Consider the following 26837-nt stretch of genomic DNA (forward strand, 5'->3'; position numbering starts at 1 on the left):
GGTGCCACACATACGCCTCAAACACTTAAACCCTGCCTTTTTCTCAGCAACAGGATACTGCAAACTGAAACGAAAATTTCAAAGCAGGTTCAAATAATTAATTTCGCACTACATACATTAACTCTTGCAGAAATGTGAATAACGTAAATGTAACATGTAATCTTCGCATGATTCGGTTGGTTCATTCTGTTCTAACCTTTACTCATCTGTTTGCAGGTGAGAAAATAATCATTATTTTGTGCCAGTATTCCAGCACTGCATGATTTTATTCCTGATAATGGTTCTGTTCCATTATTCCGAGGTTTGACAGCTTTTTTTTTTTTTTTCCTTTTGGTAATGCTTCACAAGTGTTAGAGTGCTGGCTAATCTCAGCTATGGTTTAAGTATTTTAGATGAAATGCATTAGTCAGGGGAAGATACAAAAATAATAATAATGACAACTAGGTAAAATTCTTGAAGTTCACATTTTATTTATATACTCTTAAAACATCAGAAAACATGTACACAATATCTTCCACTGGAATTTTTTTCAATTGTTTTACAGCATTCTCTGACCTGCAAACAGATAGAAATAATAAATGTAAAAAATAAAAAAAAGAGATTGAAATGAAATAAAGCCAACCACCAAAAAATAAATACCATTTTGCTCTGCTTTTGACAAATAAACGTCAGTCAGTCAGTGTGGTCTACCAAGCAAAGTGTGTGTGTGTTTATTATTATTATTATTATTTTTTTTTTAAATCTCAAGCTCCTGATCTCTGCTTATGTGACTCTCTTACAGTAAATCCCTTCTCAGGTGGAAAAAATACACAGTTCAGAATGCTAATGCAAGTGAAGGACAAACATGGATACAGAAAAATTACACATTTTCTCTTAACATGACTCACTTGCTTCATACAAATTTAAAATCATTTGTTCTCAGGTATGAAATGTTCTCAGCACGTCGTCACTTCCTCGCCCAATTAATCTGGTATATTACATGTCGAATACCGTATAGATAGATAGATATATCTATATACATTTGCGTATCCCACATGTTCAGCCCTGTGATCCCAAAAAAAAAAAAAAAAAGGGAATGGCATTAAAATAAAGTTCAGGCACAACAAACAAACAATTAAAAAAAAAAAAAAAAAACATTCATCCGAGAGACAAAACACTAGAATGAGAGAAATCATTGAACTATTAAGCCAACATGATTTAAAAAAAAAAAAAAAACCTTTAACGCATAATTATGGTTAAACATATTAGATTTACTTATCAGAACTGCTGTCTTGTGCTTCAGTGCTCTAGTTTACGGCGAGACACTTTAATAACAGTCTTCTCTGAACGGTACAATGCAACTTATGAATTTTAATGCTTAAGTGGAACAAAGTGTGCTTATGATGAAGTATGATGATAAACAACAGGTGAACAAAAAGAAAACTACCACAATCCACACACGAACGAACGAGGGAGGGAACAGGAGTATCTGAGATAAGACATATATATGTGAGACAGAGACAGAGCGTGGAAGACAAACACGTGGGAAAGGCAGGACAGAAAGATGTGAGATGGCGATAAATGGAGGAGAGAATTGGAGACGAGAAGAGCTGTGAAGTGGGTGAGAGGAAGGAGAGGAGGAGGAGGAGAAGTGAAGCGAGCAGTTGCAGCTGTGAGGGTGGGAATCGGGACTGCTCGGTTCGGCTGGCGCGTCTGCTTCTGGTTGTCTGCGCTAAGAGATGAACAGGGCCTCTGCTCGCTCCGCTCTCTGGCACTTGAGGCGGCTTTGGCTTGTACACGCCGACAAAACCTCAGCTAAACTGCCTGCGAAGCCACAGCTGGCCAAGAACCACACCCAGGTCAACACTCCTCTTTTCCTCAGGCCGAGAATCCAGCATCCGATTAAGTCTGATTAGAAAGGAGGAGCAGCACCAGGCAAATCTCTTTTGTCTACCTGAGTTAGAGAACTTGTACCCGCCAGGGTCCTTATTCACATTTTACTCTCCGTCTTTATTTCTCATGCGCAGGCCTTAAGATGCGTCGTTCAGCTTTACAGCATGTATCGGACTAAGAGACGTCTAGCGTCGTGGTTCGAACTCCTTGTGAACACTAAACCGTTTCCGTCAAAGCCCGCATCACCTCCTTTCCACGTACCCACAAGGAAGCTATAAACTGGAGACAACAATCTGTCTGAATCTGGACCAATGTTCACATCTCCCTGAAATGTCCTTTTAGCTATAGAACCATTTATCCTGTCTAACGTCCAATTCAATAAATACTATTTAAAAGATTAGGAATAATAACATTAATAATAAAAAATAATACAAATTTCTTCCACTGACTGGATCTTGTACTATATGACACTACAGGTTGAAGCAAATGAGTGATCTGGGAAGAAAAAAAGGCTTAATTATGCACTAATACAGTAATATACTGACGTGAAAATATCAAACGATAGATTCAATATGGCATATGGGCTCAACAGAAAGTTAAATTATACATGAGAATACTTCGGCACATGAATCATGACAACCATTTCCTATCATCATCATCATCATCATAGTCAACTTCCAACAACATTCAACTCCCCAGACCCCCTAATTCCTGCTTTACCCATGAAAATAAATGGAGTCCTGGTTGACTGGCCTGACACTTTTTGCGTTTCTCTCTGCAAGGTGGCTGGGTACGGTTAAGGGGTGAAGAGTTTGTATTCTTTCTTTTCTGAAAGGGGTACGGGGCAAAAGCGGCACCTGCTTTGCCTACCTTTCAAAGGCACACAGACTCACGTCTCAAACTGAGTTAGCAAGGCGCGAACCTCGGGCGTGAGCTGTTTGGCTGCCTTGGCGGCCTCTGTGATGGCTTTACGGTACAGGCCCTTTCTCTTCTTGTCAAAGCGAGACTGGAAGTTTTCTAGAAAGGGGGCGAGCTGAGTAATTGCCAGGAAGGAAGTGGTAGGCGACCCGAACCAGGAGACGCGGGCCTCCTGCCTGACTAACAGGCCGTTATCTTTGCGGCTCACTGTGATAGCTAGGATGCGGGCAGGCCACCAAGGAAAGCCAAGGATTTTAGCCCATACAATGTCCCCTACGCAAATGGTCCTGCCATCCAGAGCAACACACTTCGAGACATTTTTGGAAAAAACTGCAGCTTTGAGGGATTTACTGCGCTTTTTTGAATCCTTGGGAGCAGAGGATGAGGCAGAGACGAATGTGGAAGATGTGCCGGGAGCAGAGGCAGATCGAAAATCACCAGGAGGAGGGAAGTCAAGGGTCTCGGTCGAGCTACACTCAGAGTTTGATGACTTTAAGTCATCTGCACTATCGATGCTGCACATGGACGTACTAGAGGAGTCGGGCTGCCTGGGTTTCAGGGTCATGTACACCACCAGGTTGCTAGCCTTGCTCCCACGCATCTCCTGCCCCTGTTCCTCTGGCTCAGGCTGGGGTTTGCTGTGGTCCAAAGGTGGCTGGGAGAGTGGTTGGGGTTTGGGTCGCACCTGCCTCAACGGGGGATCCAGCTCTCTGTCTGGCCCCTGAGGCTCAGTGGCCTGGCCAGCGGAGCGTGTGGAGGTGCAGCGAGGAGCAGCTAGCTTAGGCAGCGTTAAACGCCCTCCTCCCGACACTTTCTCCAAGCAAGGTGGCTTACATGAGGAAGAATCATTTTCTTCGTTACGATACCTTTGAGGCTTGATGCGCATCCTGGGTGGCAGCGGGTTGGACATGCCTGGTCCTCCTCCACTGGTCTGCTGCAGTCGGCGGGTGAAGTGGACTTTCTGGTGGGCCTCCTGAAGAGCCGCGGCCCTCGTCATGGCCTTCGTGTTCCCGCTGCTGCTGGTGACCGATTCCCTCTGCCTTTTCTGTGCTTTGGCCATCTTTAGAACTTCACGTGCCTTCGAGTGGTCAACATTTTTACTCTGCAGCACTTTCTTGGCACTGAGCTGGACTCGGGAGTTGGCTGAGGCTGGTGCTGTGGCAGGCACTCCTTTAATCACTCGGCTCCCTGCAGCTGTTCCTTTTACTTGGCTCTGGCCCAAGGTGGACGGGGTTGAAGAAGTGACCCGTATCGCTGCAGCTTGCCTCTTGGGCACGTCGGCTGAGCGGCTCCTGTCCTCTGAGCGTGCCTCGTTGCGAGGCCGCTTCCCAGAACCCGGAGCTGCGCTCTCATTTCGCCGACGCTTTGCATCATCACTCCGGCAGTCTGATATAGGGCCTCTGCGTGTTTCACGCTTCTCCCCTTGTACCACAGCCCCTTTACATTTATCACACAGCACTTGTCTCGGTCGAAGCTTAATGGCATTCATAATAGAGGTGGGCTCCTCTCTGTATAACCTGCGCTTCGGCCGTTTGATCTTGCGAGGTGGAGGCTGAGGTAACGACTGGTTGTACGTGTCCCTGATGAACAGTGGAGGTGGGTAAGGAGCCCCCTCCTGAAACAAAGGGGGTGGTTTTACGGTCCATGGGTTGGGCTCAGGGTTAGGACTGGGTTGAGCCACTGAAGAGCCCTGTACAGGTTCCTCTGAAAGAACGTCAGGTGTTCCTCGAGTGACTCCCTTCTCAGTCTTAAGCTGCATAGATTCTGGTTTGTCCTTGTACTCTCTCTTGGGAAACACAGTTATCGGAATGCCATAGGGTCCAAATCTGAGGACAGAGAACGGAAACAGGCAAACATTTAAAAACGTGAATGCAGAATACATTTTGTCTCGTGTATGTTCTGAACAGCTTCAGAGAAACGGTTTCTTGCTTACCATTTGGAATATTTACACTCGTACGCATTTATCTCGTATCCTATGATTACAGTAGGGCTGTAACGATATGCGTATCGAAATCGAAATCGCGATACGCAGAGCCACGATCCGTATCGCGATACAAGAAGGCAGAATCGCGGTACACCCTTTCAAACTTCTCCTCAGCCCAAAAACAGAGGCGCTTCCAAACTTCAATTTATGAATACTTTACTTTTTATTTAAATTACATTTTAAACTTACTTAAATTACTTTTATTTTTTTATATCTATTAGTAAGTCGTTTTTTCGCCGACCTGCAACAATCTTCTGCGAGTCACGCAACGTCCACACTCGCCACTGGCCATTCATTTCTTTTAAGCGGTCGCCATTCTGGTTGCGACGCGGGGAGCGAATCTGTAAACAAGCAGCTCATTGGCTGGCTAGGTGTGCCACAAGCCAATCACAATCACTTGACCGGAAAGGCATGCAGTGTTGCCAGATTGGGCGGGTTTAGGTGCTTTTTGGCTGGTTTTGGACATATTTTGGGGTGGAAAACGTTAGCAATATCTGGCAACACTGAAGGCATGTCTGCTTGGGCGGAAGCCTTCTGCGGCAGTTACATTTTGACACGCGAGCAATGTTTCACCATAAAAATTCCGTAATTTCCATCTGTTTTCCGCGATCACAGAAAATCATTGGCCCTATGAGAGTGAGACAGTGAGAGAGCCACCCCCCCCAAAAAAAAAATCTTAACAGATTTACACGATTTGGAAAAATGACTTTTTCAGAACCGAAAAAACAGAGCTTCCGGCTCAACAGTATTATTTTGAGAAATAAAACAATCTTTGGATATACATTTGTTCATTTTTGCATACATATTACTCATTCTCTGCAGTGGTCTGAATTATTTGTTATTAAATAGTTAATGTAAGTAAGTAAATGTTAATAAGTCAAATTTACTACTTTAAAAAAACATTTTTAAAAAAATCGTGGGCGTATCGAATCGTGGGTCAAAAATCGCGATACGAATCAAATCGTGAGTTAGGTGTATCGTTACAGCCCTAGATTACAGCCGTCGGTTTCACTCTAAAGGCAGCCGCTGAAAACAGCAGACACTCGTGCAAACTCATGACATTTAATACCTGCAACATTTTCACTACTTTTTAATTCATGCACGTGTTTGTGCAATGCACCTTCATGGCTTGTTATAAATACATTACTAACCCCATCTGGTAGCGAACGCTCTCTAGATGTCAGTGTGGTTAATTTGTTGTGTCTGATGTTCAAATTCTGAAAAACCTCCCTAAATCTCCAACACAACAAATGATTTTGCTTTGAAAAACAGACATAATAGAAATAGAATTTGCTTTGTTTTTGTTCTGTTGTGTCTGTTGGAGGCTCGGTGCGTTCTACATCACATTACTTTGTGTAATGAAATTTTGCAATGTCCTTATTTAGGGCCCGTTTACACGAGGACGCTGTCGGGTAAAAACTAGGGGTGGCACGGTTCACAAAAGTCGCGGTTCGGTACGTATTGCGGTTTGAGGTCTGCGGTTCGGTACGTATTGCGTTTTTTTTTTTAATCTTAAGTACTCTGTATTTGGGCATATAGCCTACTATTTACCTTAAGTAAACATAGTTTAGGATACAGCATTTAAGAGAGGTTAAAATTATAGTTACAATGAAATAATCATGCACAAACTGAGTTTGAGTTGACATAAGCACATTTTATGAACAATCTCTGATGAAAAGCCAGGTAGTATTTTGAAACAGCAAGAGGGAAGACATGGATGATTTCAACAGCTTTTTTATTTACGACAGTATTTATACAAAGTGTCAGGAGTGTTTGCTGCCATGTTGTGGCATCTAGAGGAACCAGGTGTCTTTTGTCACATACAGAGTTTTCATAATTGGAAGAAATAAAAATGAACTTACTTTACAAAGCTTGCATATTGTGACGTTTTTGTCAATTGATTTTTTGCCGGCGTCATCGCATGTAATGGGAAAACCAAAATGTTCCCACACACCTGATTTGAATGCCGCAGGGGCATCCTCTATGTACGACGACCTGCCTTCTCCACTCCCACTTGCCATTTTTGCACTTGCCATCCACACTCCGCTGTCACTTCAATTCTTTCGCGCAGGGGTGATAGCGTTCCGGCGCCGCGGTACGCCGGAAATCCGGCGGAATTCCGGCGGAATTCCGAATTCCCTTTACTGTCTATCTGCGCATCTCAGAATGACACAGGATAATGGGCGAACTAGATTTTTTTTTTTTTTCCGGCGCCGCGGTACGCCGGAAATCCGGCGCGGCGCCGGAACGCTATCACCCCTGTTCGTGCGAAAGAGAACCACGTGGTTTCATACGGGCATTCGGCTTTTTTTTTTTGGCGAACGTCTTAAATAGGGGTACCGCGGTTTATACGCGTATTGCACCGCAACAGGCGTATCATACGGTTCGGTTTTTTTCCCATAACCGTGCCAAGCCTAGTAAAAACGACTAAATATTTTATCGGAAGTGCCTTTCGTCTACACGGGGACGGCGTTTCCGAGGCTGAAAAACGGAAAAAAATTGAAAACGCCTTCCAGAGTGGATAAGTTAAAAACAGCCCCCGTTGCATATCCGTCTAAACTACCCAATACGCGAAACTCTGCTCGGATCTGCTCACGTCAGGTACGCGCTTACGTCATACATATGTCATATACTGTACATGCCAGCCCGGGAAGTAAGAAAGTAAGTAAAAAAGTAAGAGCATGTCTGATTACATCGATCCAACGGACCTTCAAGCTGCTCTGGCAGCTTTAATAAACGTCCAGGAGTCCTTCGAACATCTATACCGAATCTGCACATATACCGTTAATGAACAGAGGCGGGTATAGTATGCTCTTACTTTTTTTTTACTTACTTTCTTACTTACCATAGCCAGAGTAATCAAAGTTTTCGCGGCGCAGATGTGCAGATCAGACAAGACAGAAGACGTTGCGCATGCGTGCAGACATAGCGGAGGTCTTTCACAGCACCACCTGGCTGCCTGGCATGCACATCCAATTGAATTCCACACATTTATGCGTCACCGTATAGACGCAGATTTCCTCCTTGAAAACGGTCGTGTAGACGCGGAAAAAAGTGAGAACGAAAACGGACTTTTGCGTTTTTGTTTCAGACCGTCCCCGTGTAAAGTGGGCCTTAAGCTTTGTAGAAAGCAAGACTTGAATAGAAAGAGAAAGTGGAAACTTCACATTTCACACGTTTGGATTCTGCATCAAAGGCGGATGAATAAAACATAACATGATATCTTATGTTCAATATTTTCTTGGAAGGACTCGAAAGATCCGGTTCTTTTTCAAGATGTAATGAGATCTCACAAACCTAAGGGGAACCAAAGCCCAAAAAATGCAAATGAAGATCGCCTTCAACCTGCTTGTGACTAAATATGGCCAGCACATCATTTCAAAGCGATGATGCAGGACGGTTTGGGCTGAGTGCTTGAAACTTCCTAATATATTAACAGGGTGTGGGGAAGAAGAAAAAAAAAAAAGATTATAGTGTAATCACTTAACCATGCATTAAAGGGAAAAGCTATTCATCTATCCAGTACCAGGTCACTGTAGCATCATATCAGATAAAATACCGTTTTATTTAGGAGTAAAAATGTGCTCCCGAGTCACAACGTAGAGCATAAAGTGCAATAATTTCATAAATAAATGTGCAGATATAACTGGAGCAGGAGGTAGCATATTACTGTACACTCTCTGCTTGTAACTTGGGCAGCCATATGGCATGTCTTATCAGAACTGGAGGAAATTATTTGGCCAGGCACCGTTAAAAAAAAGAAAGCTTACAAACAACAGACGGCAAGAACATGACAGAACTCTCTGTAAAGAAATGACATTATTGCCAATAGTCGAAAACATCTCCGAGTGTTCAGGGTCACCCTGACTTCGGCATGGAGTGCGAGATTGCTAAAGAACTGGATTTTATGTATCTGATCCAACGACGTATTCTTAGGATATATTACAAACTAGGTATGTAATTAAGCTAATGCACAATTCAATTCTATTCATGATATTCAATCAATCAACAACTTTATTAAAAAGTGTCAAACTTATAGCTGCAGAGGTGGACAGTAACGAGGTCCGTTTACTTGAGTACTGTACTTAAGTACACTTTTTCAGTATCTATACTTTACTTAAGTATTATTTTGTTGGAAACTTATGACTTTAACTTCACTACGTTTGAAAGACAAATATCGTACTTCTCACTCCACTACGTTTCCATCAAAGTCCTCGTTACTATGAAGTAGCCTTGAAATTGGAGGGTTTTCTCTTTTCTAAAGCGTGATGGTTTTTTCACAGGAGACACTGTTACCCCTTTTCCACCAAATCAGTTCCAGGGCTGGTTCGGGGCCAGTGCTGGTGCTGGTTCACAACTCGTTCAACTTGCGAGCCAGCTGAGAACCAGCTTGCTTTTCCATCGCTCGCGGTGCTAAGAGAAGACACGTCATTACGTCGCTGTATACGTCAGTTACGTCACTACGTTTGCATAAACCTTGGCGCGAATATCGAAGCAAAAACAACACGGAAGAAACAGCAACAACAACAATAATAATAATGGACGACTTCACGTTTGTACAGCTGCTGCTTCTCGTCGCTTAAAAATGGCGATCTTTCGCGGTCTTGTTATTGTTGTCGGTCTTAACAACTCCGCCCCCCCCGCTGACGTAAGCGGTTCTTTCCTCTGGCCCAGCAGAGAGTTGGTGCTAGCCTGGAACCGTTTTTTCTGGCCCCAGAGCCAGTTCTTTGTCAGTGGAAACAGAAAACCCAGTTCCAAACTAAGCACTGGCCCCGAACCAGCCCTGGAACTGCTTTGGTGGAAAAGGGGCATGAGACAGCCGATCAGTAATCACTAGGGTCACGTCACGTCACGTCACGTCCATAGACTGGATAAAATCAAGTTCAATGATTTATCAGCAGCTTTATTTGAACACGATCAGTTGATGGAAGGAGGCGGTTCTTCTGGGGAATGCACACACTCATGGCCCATGAACCCATGTTTCAGTTTTCTGAAAGGATTAAAGAGTCGTTTCATTTTAAATGTTTGCCTAAAAGGGAGCAGATCATGGCCTACAAAAACTCGCCGTCCAAACAAGATTGAGCTATGTAAACGTTTTATTCCAAGAGAAAGCTTGCAATGAAGTTGTCTGTGCTTTTAGAGCTAGCGATAATGTTGCAATAGCTATGCAGTCTGGTTAGTCAAGTGACTTTCTATGGATTTGCCTGCCAAGTTGCCATCGCCTTGTCCACGGCTAACGTTAACACATAGCTAGTTAACTTGGCCACCGTTAGCGTAACTCCATTTTTACACACCAACATGAAGACCGTTAACTTTTCTGAAGGGCTTTCAGAAATATGCTTTAGCATAATCTTGCCAAATAAATAGAATGTAGACATTTCTGTTCTAGTAGCATTAGCTACCCAGTATGATTTTGAGTTTGAAAAGAGTTTGCTAGCGTCAGGTGGAGCTTCAGCTCTACAGGTTCTACGAGCTAGTCAGTAAACCCAGTAGGTTGCTTCAGAGGCAGTTAGGTATTGTAAGCATGTACTTTTAATACTTAAGTATTTTTTAAAAGCGAGTACTTCAGTACTTTGATTTAAGTAAATATTTGACTGTACAACTTTCACTTGTATCGGAGTAACATCTGACCAGCGGGATCTGTACTTTGACTTAAGTAATGAAGTGGGGTACTTTGTCCACCTCTGCTAATCGGGGACACTAGCTATAAATAAACATGAATAAAAACTGAAATATGTACTTCTATCTATAATCTTAAATATAAACGATAAATCGATTTTCCCACGCTTTTTTTTTTAAACATGAAATTTTACCTAAAAAAATGTTTATATATATATATATATATATATATATATATATATATATATATATATATATATATATATATATATATATATATATATGAGTGATTCCACGCTTATGGGTACTGAAATGGGGACATGAACTTATTCACCTAAAACCATTTCTTTTTTTACCATCAGGTCACAAAACATGTAATCTTTAATGAATGATATGTTAAAAGATAACTTTAATTTTCTGAGATGTAATAAAAACATATTTATATGCCAAAGTCAAGCCTATGAGTTCCAAAATGATGTCTGTTACATTACTTCTGTTACGATTGTCCATCTCGCGTCTATTACAAATTAATTACAATCTAGCTATATACCATGTTAATCTTATTGAAAGAATGTTTATTCTACTACACGTTTATTAATTATATTTGCTAAAACATCACCTTCCTATGTTTCAAAAAGTAATTCTACATTGTTAAAATTGAGAATCTATATGTCCACAACACTTCTGTTACGTTCTGACTTTGGCATATAAATATGTTTTTATTACATCTCAGAAAATTAAAGTTATCTTTTAACATATCATTCATTAAAGATTACATGTTTTGTGACCTGATGGTAAAAAAAAGAAATGGTTTTAGGTGAATTTTTAAAAATAAGTTCATGTCCCCATTTCAGTACCCATAAGCGTGGAATCACTCATTCATATATATATATATATATATATATATATAAAAAAAACAAATTATATATATATCATCTCATTATCTGTAGCCGCTTTATCCTGTTCTACAGGGTCGCAGGCAAGCTGGAGCCTATCCCAGCTGACTACGGGCGAAAGGCGGGGTACACCCTGGACAAGTCGCCAGGTCATCACAGGGCTGACACATAGACACAGACAACCATTCACACTCACATTCACACCTACGGTCAATTTAGAGTCACCAGTTAACCTAACCTGCATGTCTTTGGACTGTGGGGGAAACCGGCGCACCCGGAGGAAACCCACGCGGGCACGGGGAGAACATGCAAACTCCGCACAGAAAGGCCCTTGCCGGCCACGGGGCTCGAACCCAGGACCTTCTTGCTGTGAGGCGACAGCGCTAACCACTACACCACCATGCCGCCATTATGCAGCCTGATAATTACAATTTTTCCCCCCCGCATCAACTCAAATCGTTGTAAATTTGCATGGCGAATATATTTACCGTCGCACAATATATTGTTACGTGCTTATTACGAACATGTAGCATATTTATATTTACTGACCATTTTGTTCTTTTTATACAAATTAAACATGCAGTCTTTTTTTTTTTTTTTATTTCCAATAAAAGCACATTAATAGTTGACCACACAGCACTCATGCTGATACAGGTTATTGGCTAGAATTACTCTCCATCTCAGACTGAATAGGGAAAAAGACGGACTAGTTTAAATATTTCAGAAACTGCTGATCTCCTTGGAGAAACGAGAGGTCAGAGTAGAGTGGCGAGAGCTTCGAGAAAGGCGAAGGAACATATTCGGTCACACTCACAGCTCGACAACAACTTTGTGCAACTCGCCGTGCTGCAACAGATCGGGAAAAAAAAAAAAAAAAAAAGTGTTTGATTTACCCAAAACGGATCAGCAGTGCCTTCAACATTTAGGCAGCAGAAACTGTGAAAAGCAAAGCACTGTTTTTGGCTCGTGGACATTTTAGACACACATTTCCATTCAACATGTTCACGTTTTTTGTGGAAGTACTTCCAATTGTGGCCAAATGAATAGTTTTGTATATGTTCTATAGCGTGGACACGTTGTTGTTTTAGGTCAATAATGGACCGTCCTGAGGCTACTACTGAATCCTTGGCACTAAACTAAGGATAAGGACGTTCACAAGCAACCAGCATAGAGCGATTTGAGTTTAAAAAACAAAAATAATAAAAATTTAAAAAAAAAAAGCTGCTAATGTGGAACAGAGTAATCATATTCACATGAAAAATGTCTGCAGACTAATGATAAAACCCAAACAGACTCAGGGTGTGGCTAGAGATACATGTTACACAGAAAAGTAAATTTCTCAAGACGTCGTTGGTTAGTTAAGGGTTCTTAGCTTCCTCAAACGATTCCACTAGAACTGTCTCTGGAAGGAAAACCTGCTATTGTTCGATCCAGAACTTTCAAGTGATCCTCCAGGAACCGTTCGTGATCCAGATTTCCTTTTATTCCAAGCATGTGGTGCTCATTTCTGCATATAACTAGATTTCATTTAAATATATCTCGGACTAACTCATATTTACCCGTCAAGCCACACTGCACGTTTATGTTTAGCGACCAGGTCTGCCATTTTGAAAGCTGATCGCACACACACACACGCGACTTATGAATTAAATCTAAAACAAACATGAGATGTAATTAAAATTCTGTTCAATCTGTTTCAGAAATACTACTGTATATACACAGGTTAGTTTTTCATCTTAAGTTCAGGCTCTTACAGACTTTTTCAAGATCTTGAAATGATTAAAAAAAAAAAAACCTTTCAGGCTTTCCACGTTAGGGTGTTAAGGGAACGTCTAAAACGACTGTTTTCATAGTTTCAGTATACAAATATGAATACTTTTCTCAGGTATGAAAACTATTTCCGCTGAACGCCAAATTTTTTCCATCCTTGTTTTGAGAGTCAATTTTACTCATGAGCCATACAATATTTCATCTCATCATCTCTAGCCGCTTTATCCTGTTCTACAGGGTCGCAGGCAAGCTGGAGCCTATCCCAGCTGACTACGGGCGAAAGGCGGGGTACACCCTGGACAAGTCGCCAGGTCATCACAGGGCTGACACATAGACACAGACAACCATTCACACTCACATTCACACCTACGGTCAATTTAGAGTCACCAGTTAACCTAACCTGCATGTCTTTGGACTGTGGAGGAAACCGGAGCACCCGGAGGAAACCCACGCGGGCACGGGGAGAACATGCAAACTCCGCACAGAAAGGCCCTTGCCGGCCACGGGGCTCGAACCCAGGACCTTCTTGCTGTGAGGCGACAGCGCTAACCACTACACCACCGTGCCGCCCCCATACAATATCTATTCAGGAAATATTAAAATCACGATAAACACGTCTCATTTGTTTATTCCTCGGTTCATGACTGGATACTCACATATATATATATATATATATATATATATATATATATATGTGTGCGGCACGGTGGTGTAGTGGTTAGCGCTGTCGCCTCACAGCAAGAAGGTCCTGGGTTCGAGCCCCGTGGCCGGCGAGGGCCCTTCTGTGTGGAGTTTGCATGTTCTCCCCGTGGGTTTCCTCCGGGTGCTCCGGTTTCCCCCACAGTCCAAAGACATGCAGGTTAGGTTAACTGGTGACTCTAAATTGACCGTAGGTGTGAATGGTTGTCTGTGTCTATGTGTCAGCCCTGTGATGACCTGGCGACTTGTCCAGGGTGTACCCCGCCTTTCGCCCGTAGTCAGCTGGGATAGGCTCCAGCTCGCCTGCGACCCTGTAGAACAGGATAAAGCGGCTAGAGATAATGAGATTATATTATATATATTGATTACACACACACACACACACACACACTACCGTTCAAAAGTTTGGGGTCACCCAGACAATTTTGTGTTTTCCATGAAAAGTCACACTTTTATTTCCCCACCATAAGTTGTAAAATGAATAGAAAATATAGTCAAGACAGTTTTCTGGCCGTTTTGAGCATTTAATCGACCCCACAAATGTGATGCTCCAGAAACTCAATCTGCTCAAAGGAAGGTCAGTTTTATAGCTTCTCTAAAGAGCTCAACTGTTTTCAGCTGTGCTAACATGATTGTACAAGGGTTTTCTAATCATCCATTAGCCTTCTGAGGCAATGAGCAAACACATTGTACCATTAGAACACTGGAGTGAGAGTTGCTGGAAATGGGCCTCTATACACCTATGGAGATATTGCACCAAAAACCAGACATTTGCAGCTAGAATAGTCATTTAGCACATTAGCAATGTATAGAGTGGATTTCTGATTAGTTTAAAGTGATCTTCATTGAAAAGAACAGTGCTTTTCTTTCAGAAATAAGGACATTTCAAAGTGACCCCAAGCTTTTGAACGGTAGTGTGTGTATATCTCAGTATGCCCTTTGCATATAGCACTTAACCTTGATTACTCATGTGGACTCAGAGTGAAGGAATTCCAGTCTGACTGATTCAACAGCCAGGAGAACAGGTTTTACATTTTTCGTTATATTTATGAAATCTCTCGTGTCAGATGATAGCGGATACTGATCCAATACTCACATCCTCATAAGCTTATGGGCTTCTTAGTCACATGAAGCTGATGTGCTTTAAGACAGTCTGTGTACTCTGCGGCAGAAGCCTAATGGTTAAAGAAGCAGCTTTGGGACCAAAAGGTTGCCGGTTCGATTCTCTGGACCAGCAAGAATAGCTGCAGTGCCCGGATAAGAGAGTCTGCTAAATGCCATTAATGTAATGCAGTGCTCATGTGCATGATCTGGGGTGTGAATCAACACTACATGTGCTCAAAGTGAATCAGATCAAGAATGTCAAACCTGACCTGTTTCAGGTTAATACCCGCTCACACTGAACAGTGTTTGGTTATCGCTGTTACAGAAAAGTGAGCATACCATAGGGTTTTTGCTCAGAGTCCTGCTGAATGTCTGAGAGCCATTTTCCCCCTTTGAAATCTCTCTAGTTCTTTTTTTCCCCTCACGATGATGAATTACTTTTGGTTAATTAAAAAAATCCGATGTCTGCGTTTTGTTCAGAACAACTTGCACATCCAAAAACGCAGCAAAACCTTCCCACAACTAACTCATCTGAACAAAGCACGACAAGCGTGCCTCCTGTCATGGTGGCGTAGTTACCATTGCTATATTGGGGGGGTTCACGTGACCATGCAAAGCCTCTATACTGTAATGGTGCATGTCGGAATGGGACCAGAACGTTAAAGGGGAACTGAAGTGATTTTTAAACTTACTTTACTTCTTAAGCCTCGGTCACAACCGGCCGTACATGCTCCTACGGCCGGTCTACGTGCAAACGACGCAAGAAACGCACGGAGGGCGCGCGTGTGACGTGCTGATTTTCGAGCCGCAGACTGGCCGCAGAGGTTCTTTGTCATGTCAAACAAATTCTACGGGCGCTTACGGTTTTTTCAGGTTGCAAGACAAACTTACGGCCAACGTGCGTCTTTCTCCACGAACAAAAAAAAAAAAAAAAAAACGCAGCGATTTGGGAAACGCCAAAAATCGTACGGCCAAAAAAATCGTACGTCCGGTTGTGACCTAGGCTTTAATTAACGTGTTATTTGATGACGTTTTCGGTTTTAGTAACCTTATATCGTGACTCGTATTGGCAACTAATTGCAATTAAATATTATACTTATCGGCCTATTCGGTTTCTAGCCGTGTTCAATTTAGTTTGTTTGGTCCACGGCAGGCGTCGCTTATCCGCGCGATCTTCACCAGACTTCGAAACGTGACGTGTCAGTCAGGTGTCAGTGCTGCCATTTTGAAAACTGTTTTCCAAACAAAATATTGCACAAAAACAAGTTTAAATGACGGTTACTGCGTACTTTTTTCCACACTTTCCTGATTGCTATCAAAACAAACAAAACTTCCGGCTTGATTACATCAGCATTTGAAAAAGGGTGCACACACGTCTTTTTGACAAACCCTGCGTCCGAAATCGCTCTCTACTCACTATATAGTGAGGACGCCATTTTGTAGTGCTGTCCGAAACCTTAGTGAGGGTTATTTACACCCTATATAGTGCACTCAAAATATCCCACAATGCATCACGAAAAGTAGTATACAACGATGGTCACTAACCAAAGCAATGTATCCCATCATGCATTGCGGTCGCGCTGAAAGAAATCAAATTAAAAGTCTCATTGATTTAACAAAAGGCAGCGGCAAGGAAGAAAGTGTTCAGCCTTGATTTAAAAAGAGCTGAAAGCTGCAGGTACTTTGTATTGATTAATGTGGGAAATACGTTCAGTATAATATGGATTTATCACAAAAATACATGAATGTATTTATTATTTTGAAAACCCACCAACCAACCGACTGATCTGGCACGTTTTAATTGTGCAGCACGACGGGCCTAGTGTCCGAAAGTGTTTTTTTTTTTTCATTTTACCAATCAGCTCACTATATAGTAATTCGCTATATAGGGACTAGTGAACAAGTGAGCGATTTCAGACACAGGGAACGTTGGCGGATGTCGGTCACTTTGATTTCCGCTGTACGTTTTACTTCCGTCCTACGATGTCTCGCACAGGTCTTGACGAATCTCGTTTACGGCCATTGCTTTGACATATGGACTGATATATATTACATAGCATATTTCAAAACACGCATAACTTGCTATAGCAGTGACAAAATAGCTATCAAAAATGCATTCCTATATTTAATAAAATGAGATAAATAGAATTTTGATTAAAAAAATTTGCCTTCAGTTCTCCTTTAAAGTCGAAACGTTAACCTATCTCCTGGTGACCTAGTAACATTAACGATAATCTTTTGCCATGACTCCAGCGGGAACTGGATCCATTGGATTAATGTGTTGTGAGCGGTCATGACATTGCTGGTGGTGATCTAAATGATGATGCACTGATCCCGACACCTACATAATCCGAATACTCCTACTGCCTCACTGTAACGCGACCAACAGCAAAGTCAAAGCAACAAAGAAAGAAGATATCAGCAGATATGGCTGGAAACTGGAATGAATTATACGTCATATCCGTTATATACATGTCTTGCAGAGGTTCACGCTCTGTAGCATCCGGTCAAGTTGGAACACATGACATCCATGACTTTACCTTTATGTAAGACCGAGTGTTAAAGGAGAACTGAAGGCAAGTTTTTTTAATCAAAATTCTAATTCTCATTTTATTAAATATAGGAACGCATTTTTGATAGCTATTTCGTCACTGCTATAGCAAGTTATGAGTGTTTGAAATATGCTATGTAATATATATATCAGAGGCGGCACGGTGGTGTAGTGGTCAGCGCTGTCGCCTCACAGCAAGAAGGTCCGGGTTCGAGCCCCGTGGCCGACGAGGTCCTTTCTGTGCAGAGTTTGCATGTTGTCCGCGTGGGTTTCCTCCGGGTGCTCCGGTTTCCCCCACAGTCCAAAGACATGCAGGTTAGGTTAACTGGTGACTCTAAATTGAGCGTAGGTGTGAATGTGAGTGTGAATGGTTGTCTGTGTCTATGTGTCAGCCCTGTGATGACCTGGCGACTTGTCTAGGGTGTACCCCGCCTTTCGCCCGTAGTCAGCTGGGATAGGCTCCAGCTTGCCTGCGACCCTGTAGAACAGGATAAAGCGGCTACAGATAATGAGAATGAGAATATCAGTCCATACATCAAAGCAATGGCCGTAAACGAGATTCGTCAAGACCTGTGCGAGACATTGTAGGACGGAAGTAAAACGTACAGCGGAAATCAAAGTGACCGACATCTGCCAACGTTGTCAAAAGACGCGCGCGCCCTCTTTCGAATCAAGCCGGAAGTTTTGTTTGTTTCGATAGCAATCAGGAAAGTTTGAAGAAAGTAGACAGTAATGGTCATTTAAAATCATTTATGTGCAATACTTCGTTTGGAAAACAGTTTTCAAAATGGCGGCACGGACACCTGGCTGACACTTGACGTTTCGAAGTCTCGCACAAGTCTCGTGAAGATCACGCGGATAAGTGACGCCTGCCGTGGACCAAACGAGCTAAATTCAGCATGGTGAAAAACTGAATAATACGGTGGTGTAATGGTTAGCACTGTTGCTTCATAGCAAAAAGGTTCTGGGTTCAAGCCCAGCAGCTGGCGGGGCCTTTCTGTGTGGAGTTTGCATGATGTCTGCGTGGGTTTCCTCCGGGTTCAAAGACATGCTGTTAGGTTAACATGGGGCGGCCTGGGGTTGAAGTGCCCTCGAGCAAGGTACCGAACCCCTGACTGCTCCCCGGGCGCTGCCCACTGCTCTGTGTGCGTTCGCTGCTTCAGATGGGTTAAATCCAGAGGATGAATCTCACTGTGCATGTGACAAATAAAGGGTTATTATTATTATTATTATTATTTAACTGCCAATACGAGTCAGGTTACTAAAACCGAAAACGTACTCGAATAACACGTTAATTAAGAAATAAAGCAAGTTTCAAAATGACTTCAGTTCTCCTTTAATCTATACCGTGTTTTCTTCATTAAAAATCTTCGTATGCACAAGGACTTGTCGCCGTCACATGACGCAGTGCTTGTGTGATTAACAGAGCAGAACTACAGAAATCATTTTTCAACAGTATCGTGGTGCCATGTGTAGGAGGTGGCGCTTCATTCAGACCATGCCAAAAGGTAAACAAACAAACAAACAAACAAACAAACAAGCCACTCAGGACCGAGCAGAGAAGAAACACAAGGTTTTAATCCCTTGGACCATGCAAAGCACGTGTTTACCTTTTGGAAAGGTCCATGAGCACGCCAGAGAAGATCTTCTCGCCTAAACGAAACGACACAACAAGTGCATCGTCGATGATGTGATCCAGTGAGACCCGGACCTCAGAACCAGGTACGAGCCCGCAGATCGTCTCAGGCTGTCTGTCTACAGTTTCTGGACACACTTTCTGCTCAGGCTCTGCTCTCATAGCCGAGTCTGAATGGTCATCTGGAGGTTCTGGAGAGGTGTGAGGGTGAAGATAAGGGTGAGGGTGAGGATGGTGTTGGTGTTGGACAGAGTCTTTAGTGGAGATGTTAGAAGAGTCACTTGTGTAACTTGATGAAGTGGATTGAGGTTTGGGAGACTCATGGAAAGCATCTTCTGCAGGTTTGGAGTCGGAGCAGGGATCATCATCATCATCACTGTGATGTGTCTCTGATGCGACCAGATCAGCAGGAGATACTGGTTCGGGATCACTGTGGACTGGTTGAGTCACGGCCGGTCCAGTCTCGGGTTCATGAGCAGGATGAGAGGAAGGATCTGGTGGCTCCTCAAAGCAGGAGATGGACTTCTGTGGACTGACCTCGTTATTAGCAGCTGGTGCGTTTGGAGAACCCGACTCTTCCAGCCGCTCCTCTGCAAGCCCGGTGTCGTTCTGAGTCCAGTCCGTGAGCACCGAGCCTCTGTGTCCATCCTCCGGGTCCACACGGAGCGCCTTCTCCGGCCTTCGGACCTGACTGCATTCCTGAACTGCATCCACACTCTCAGCCTGGTGACACAGCTCCATTTTCGGGACGAAGCCCGCCGCCGAGTCCGACTCTAAACCGGCCACATGCTCGCTCGGCTCCGCTTCGTACTCGAGCCCGTCCCCTACTGTTGTTGTTGATGCAGCAGCTCCTGGCTCTGTAGCCACGGCCGCCATTTTCTTTCCGCTTTGCAACTACTACTCGGCCCTCTCCTACTGATAAGCTGAGATCCCGCCTACTGGACACGACTATTGGTTAATACAGCGCGAGTCTGTCCTGACTGGCTCAAATGACTGCCGTTCAAACAGAAACGCTCTCGTGATTGGCTTTTGTTTTGTCAATATTACTTTGCTTAAAAAATAACAAGTTTGGCGCCACAAGGGGCAGTGTTGGGTTGGGTTCATATGGGGCCCTTTGCATAGCCAGGGACCTAAAAGAAAATACTTGAACCACCTCGTGAACAGGTGGTGTAGTGGTTAGCGCTGTCGCCTCGCAGCAAGAAGGTCTGGGTTCGAGCCCCGTGGCCGGCGAGGGCCTTTCTGTGCAGAGTTTGCATGTTCTCCCCGTGGGTTTCCTCCGGGTGCTCCGGTTTCCCCCACAGTACAAAGACATGCAGGTTAGGTTAACTGGTGACTCTAAATTGACCGTAGGTGTGAATGGTTGTCTGTGTCTATGTGTCAGCCCTGTGATGACCTGGCGACTTGTCCAGGGTGTACCCCGCCTTTCGCCCGTAGTCAGCTGGGATAGGCTCCAGCTTGCCTGCGACCCTGTAGAACAGGATAAAGCGGCTAGAGATAATGAGATGAGACCTCATGAACGATGTTTAAATCTTCTTCGTGTAAGTGGTTAGCACGGTCGCGTCGCAGCAAGAAGGTTCGAGCCCAGCGGCCGATGAAGGCCTTTCTGTGTGGAGTTTGCATGTTCTTTCCGTGTCCAGGTGTGAATGGTTGTTTCAGTCCTGCGATAACCTGGCGACTTGTCCAGGGTGTACCCCGCCTCTCGCCCATAGTTAGCTGGGATAGGTTCCAGCTTGCCTGCGACCCTGTACAGGATAAGCGGCTACAGATAATGGATGGAAGTTTGGCGCCACAAGGGGCAGTGTTGGGTTGGGTTCATATGGGGCTCTTTGCAATCCTAGTATTAAACTTTTTATAGCCACGGACCACTTCCATCCATCCATCCATCATCTGTAGCCGCTTATCCTGTCCTACAGGGTCGCAGGCAAGCTGAAGCCTATCCCAGCTGACTACGGGCTAAAGGCGGGGTACACCCTGGACAAGTCGCCAGGTCATCACAGGTCTGACACATAGACACAGACAACCAGACACACTCTCATTCACACCTATGGTCAATTTAGAGCCACCAATTAGCCGAACCTGCATGTCTTTGGGGAAACCGGAGCAATCGGAGGAAACCCACGCAGACACAGGGAGAACATGCAAACTCCGCACAGAAAGGCCCTCGCCGGCCACTGGGCTAGAGCCCAGAACCTTCTTGCTGTGAGGGGACCGTGCTAACCACTTACACGAAGAAGATTTAAATATTGTTCATGAAATATATTTGCGTTGAAGTGGTTCAAATAATTTATTTTACAGTTAAAGTGGTCCCTGGCTATAAAACGTTTAATACTAGTATTGTAAAGGGCCCCATATGAACCCAACTCAAAACTGCCCCTTGTGGCACCAAACTTCCACCCATCCATCCATTATCTATAGCCGCTTATCCTGTCCTACAGGGTCGCAAGCAAGCTGGAGCCTATCCCAGCTGACTATGGGTGAGAGGCGGGGTACACCCTGGGCAAGTCGCCAGGTCATCCCAGGGCTGACACAGAGACAAACAACCATTCACACTCACATTCACACCTACGGTTAATTTAGAGCCACTAATTAGCCTAACCTGCATGTCTTTGGACTGTTGGGGAAACCGGAGCACCCGGAGGAAACCCACACAGACACGGGGAGAACATGCAAACTCCACACAGAAAGGCCCTCGTCAGCCGCTGGGCACAAACCCAGGACCTTCTTGCTGTGAGGCGACAGTGCTAACCACTACACCACCGTGCCACCCCTGGGACCACTTTAACTGTAAAATAAATTACTTGAACCACCTCATCTCATCTTATCTCATTATCTGTAGCCGCTTTATCCTGTTCTACAGGGTCGCAGGCAAGCTGGAGCCTATCCCAGCTGACTACAGGCGAAAGGCGGGGTACACCCTGGACAAGTCGCCAGGTCATCACAGGGCTGACACATAGACACAGACAACCATTCACACTCACATTCACACCTACGGTCAATTTAGAGTCACCAGTTAACCTAACCTGCATGTCTTTGGACTGTGGGGGAAACCGGAGCACCTGGAGGAAACCCACACGGACACGGGGAGAACATGCAAACTCCGCACAGAAAGGCCCTCACCGGCCTCGGGGCTCGAACCCGGACCTTCTTGCTGTGAAGCGACAGCGCTAACCACTACACCACCGTGCCACCCCTGGGACCACTTTAACTGTAAAATAAATTACTTGAACCACCTCAACGCAAATATATTTCATGAACAATATTTAAATCATCTTCTTCTTCATGTAAGTGGTTAGCACTGTCGCCTCATAGCAAGAAGGTTCGAGCCCAGCAGCCGACGAGGGCCTTTCTGTGTGGAGTTTGCATGTTCTTTCTGTGTCCGCATGGGTTTCGTCCGGGTGCTCCGGTTTCCCCCACAGTCCAAAGACATGCAGGTTAGGCTGATTGGTGGCTCTAAATTGACCGTAGGTGTGAATGTGATTGTGAATGGTTGTTTCAGTCCTGCAATGACCTGGCAACTTGTCCAGGGTGTACCCCACCTCTCGCCCGTAGTCAGCTGGGATAGGCTCCAGCTTGCCTGCGACCCTGTAGGACAGGATAAAGCGGCTAGAGATAATGAGATGAGATGAGATGAGGATAAGCGGCTACAGATAATGGATGGATGGATGGAAGTTTGGTGCCACAAGGGGCAGTGTTGAGTTGGGTTCATATGGGGCTCTTTGCAATCCTAGTATCAAACTTTTTATAGCCAGGGACCACTTTAACTGTAAAATAAATTCCTCGAACCACCTCAAATATATTTCATGAACAATATCTAAATCTTCTTCGTGTAAGTGGTTAGCACAGTCGCCTCACAGCAAGAAGGTTCTAGGTTCGAGCCCAGTGACTGATGAAGGCCATTTTGTGTGGAGTTTGCATGTTCTCCCTGTGTCTGTGTGGGTTTCCTCCGGGTGCTCCGGTTTCCCCCACAGTCCAAAGACAGGCAGGTTAGGTTAATATGGGACGGCCTTGGGCTGAGGTGCCCTTGAGTGAGGCACCTAACTCCCAACTGCTCCCCAGATATGGCTGTTAGCATGGCTGCCCACTGCTCTGGGTATGTGTGTGTGCTCATTGCTCACGTGTGTGCGCATGTGTGTGTTCACTGCTTCAGATGGGTTAAATGCAGAGAGGAATTTCACAAGTGTGTGATGAATAAAGTTGTGCTTTCTTTCTTTCTTTCTTCTTTTGGCTGCTCCCGATTCGGGATCGTCACAGCGGATCTTTCATCTCCATTGCTCCCTGTCTTCCACATCCTTCTCTACCACTTTCATGTCCTCTCTCACCAGATCCATGTATCTCCTCTTTGGCCTTCCTCGTTTTCATGTGCCTGGCAGCTCCATCCTCAACATTCTCCTTCCAACATGCTCAGTTTTTAACCCTTTGATGCAAAACATGGGTCAAAAGTGACCCGGCTGAGTTTTTATCTTCTATATCTTTGCAATAAATTAATTCCATCATTCAGTATTCAAGATATTCCTCAATTAACTTGTTTTTGATCATCATACATCCTTATTTTCTTTTTTCCTTTCTTACTTTTTGAATAAAAACCCTTTTTGTATCACTACCCTTCTAATGCACAACATGGGTCAAAAACGACCTGCATTCATTTTCCAGGTTATTTCATGTATGGCTGAGTGTTTCTATGATATACTTTTGAAATAAATTCATTTTGTCATTTACTTTTCCAAATATGCAGTAAATATCTTGTTTTTGTTTAGCACAAATCATCATTTTTATTTTTCCTTTCTTAAGTTATGAACAAGCACAGCTTTTGTAATTCTACATCAAGTTTACACACATGGGTCAGAACCGACCCGCATGCATTCACTACAGTTTGGTGGGAACTGTGAATCGTGCTTGTGTCAGACATTTCACAGCTCAGCACAGCGCCCTTTGCCCATCTAATACATGTAAGTAATGTTTTTCAATTGTTCTAACATTACCTTAGAAAAAAATGGATTATGTTTAGGTTCCCTTGAGAGTGAGTAGATTACTTGTCAGAAAGTTACAAGTAATTACTATTAGCTACCGAGCTGTTGACATATTCTACTTTAGTTAGCTAATTTTATTGTAGTTGGCTTAGCTAACTACATAGTTAATAAATAAATAACTGGCCCCATTCACTGCTAAAGTAATTACTTGAAACAAATTATTATTATAGTATTAAGACATTTAATTTTAAATCACACTTGGATGACCCATGTGTAGTAATATAAAAAGTATTTTGTTCATAAAGTAGGAAAAAAAAAATTAATGATTTGTGGTAATTAAAAACAAGATATTTAAAGAATACTTGGAATATTCAAATCATAAAATAAACTGATTTCAAAAGATAAAGCAAAGAAAAACTCAGTCAGCATGAAATAACCTGGAAAATGAATGCGGGTCATTTTTGACCCATGTTGTGCATTAGAAGGGGTGTGCATATGTTTTGCATCAAAGGGTTAAATGTGTACCAATAATTTGTTTTCTATTTATCTGAGCCATAGTGCTTTCTATTCCAGAACTTTCCACTACCATAACACATTAAGTCCAAGCTGACAATATTTAAGCCAACTTCCATCAATCCTTCCATCCATCCATCCATCCATCCATTATCTGTAGCCGCTTATTCTGTACAGGGTCACAGAAGCCTATCCCAGCTGACTATGGGCGAGAGGCGGGGTACACCCTGGACAAGTCGCCAGGTCATCACAGGGCTGACACCTAGACACAGACAACCATTCACACTCACATTCACACCTACGGTCAATTTAGAGTCACCAGTTAACCTAACCTGCATGTCTTTGGACTGTGGGGGAAACCGGAGCACCCGGAGGAAACCCACGCGGACAACATGCAAACTCCACACAGAAAGGCCCTCGTCAGCCACTGGCCTCAAACCCAGGACCTTCTTGCTGTGAGGTGACAGTGCTAACTACTACACCACCGTGCCACCCTTAAAGGAACAGTCCACCGTACTTCCATAATGAAATATGCTCTTATCTGAATTGAGACGAGCTGCTCCATACCTCTCCGAGCTTTGCGCGACCTCCCAGTCAGTCAGACGCGCTGTCACTCCTGTTAGCAATGTAGCTAGGCTCAGTATGGCCAATGGTATTTTTTGGGGCTGTAGTTAGATGCGACCAAACTCTTCCACGTTTTTCCTGTTTACATAGGTTTATATGACCAGTGACATGAAACAAGTTCAGTTACACAAATTGAAACGTAGTGATTTTCTATGCTATGGAAAGTGCGCACTATAATGACAGGTGTACTAACACCTTCTGTGCACTTCGGCAGCGCATTGATACGGAGCTCAGATATCAATGCGCTGCCGAAGCGTGCAGAAGGTGTTAGTACGCCTGTCATTATAGTGCGGACTTTCCATAGCATAGAAAATCACTACGTTTCAATTTGTGTAACTGAACTTGTTTCATATCACTGGTCATATAAACCTATGTAAACAGGAAAAACGCGGAAGAGTTTGGTCGCATCTAACTACAGCCCCAAAAAATACCATTGGCCATACTGAGCCTAGCTACATTGCTAACAGGAGTGACAGCGCGTCTGACTGACTGGGAGGTCGCGCAAAGCTCGGAGAGGTACGGAGCAGCTCGTCTCAATTCAGATAAGAGCATATTTCATTATGGAAGTACGGTGGACTGTTCCTTTAAGCCAACTTGTGTGGGTTTATTTTTTTATTATTATTATTTTTAGCTTTTGAGGTCCATTCAAGTGACCAGTCAAACATACTTTGATAATAGTGAGTTAATGTGTTTCCACCGCTGTAACCAAATTAAAAAAATCATGGCCCATCTAGCTACACTTCATGGACCTCACTTTGAGAACCACTGCTTTAGGTGTTCATGAATGCCGGGATCAGACTGCATGATATTTTTGTATTTCATGAGGGTGAGCTTGGTGGTGTAGTGGTTAGCACTGTCGTCTCACAGCAAGAAGGTTCTGGGTTCAAGCCCAGTGGCCGACAAAGGCCTTTCTTTATGGAGTCTGTGTCTCCATGTCTGTATGGGTTTGCTCTGGGTGCTCTGGTTTCCCCCAAAGACCTGTGGTTAGGTTAACTGGCTACTCTTAACTGCCCATAGGTGTGAATGGTTGAGAGGAGAAGGCAACAGGAAACCACTCCTGTAATTCCTCCCCAGACACGGACCTGCCGTCAGGCAGAACACTGAAAAAGAAGATAGCGAGATTAGGCAATCATAGTGCCATAAATTCTTGTTGTGTCCTGGTCAGGAGACTGGCAGCAATACAAGTTTGATCCCTGACCAATCACCGTTCACGTCCTTGCATGCTTGACTTTTCATCAGGACGTCACGGAGCGTCCCAGACCCTGTACATCAAGTGTCACACTGCAGGCCTGTTCGTCATTCCTAACGCTGGAAATTTGTCGGCCACGGCAGATCCCAGTATAACTATACAGCTTGCGAATCAAATGAACCTGGACACCATAAAGTTGCAATTCAATAAAAGAAAAGAAAAACATTCTGATTTGATTTGATATTCCATGTAATTTATAGTATCAGACAGGAAGCATCATGGTGACTGTTACAGTTGATTAGTGTTGAAAATGTCTGTTACACTACTATCCAATAAGCTGTTACTTGTATATATACTGTATATAACAATTTACTGAATCAAGTGTCAAATTTGAGGATCATCGAGTACAATATTTGCTGTCTCCACCAATTCTACACTGAATTAAACTGGAAAATGGTGAATGAGGAAAGAAACTCTTGCCTTTTGTTTTTTAGA

The 26837-nt window shown here is 43.6% G+C and overlaps 1 protein-coding gene across 3 annotated transcripts; it reads right to left on the bottom strand.

Annotated features, from left to right (window-relative positions):
• Positions 1-561: 561 nt before the first annotated feature.
• On the bottom strand, positions 562-19944 carry pwwp2a (PWWP domain containing 2A). Of its 3 annotated transcripts, XM_060936263.1 has the most exons (3): positions 19024-19944; positions 18518-18604; positions 562-4616 (listed from the first exon to the last, which is right to left on the bottom strand). In XM_060936263.1, the coding sequence occupies exons 1-3, from the start codon at positions 19923-19925 to the stop codon at positions 2762-2764; spliced, it is 2844 nt and encodes a 947-aa protein (XP_060792246.1). In that variant the 5' UTR covers positions 19926-19944; the 3' UTR covers positions 562-2761. The 3 variants fall into 3 exon arrangements, with proteins under 3 accessions (XP_060792246.1, XP_060792247.1, XP_060792248.1); XM_060936264.1 differs by lacking the exon at positions 18518-18604; XM_060936265.1 differs by lacking the exon at positions 19024-19944 and having other exon boundaries at positions 18523-18602.
• Between the last annotated feature and the right edge of the window lie 6893 nt (positions 19945-26837).

This window comes from Neoarius graeffei, chromosome 12 (genome assembly GCF_027579695.1).
Source record: "Neoarius graeffei isolate fNeoGra1 chromosome 12, fNeoGra1.pri, whole genome shotgun sequence".
In the NCBI taxonomy this organism is placed as follows: domain Eukaryota; kingdom Metazoa; phylum Chordata; class Actinopteri; order Siluriformes; family Ariidae; genus Neoarius; species Neoarius graeffei.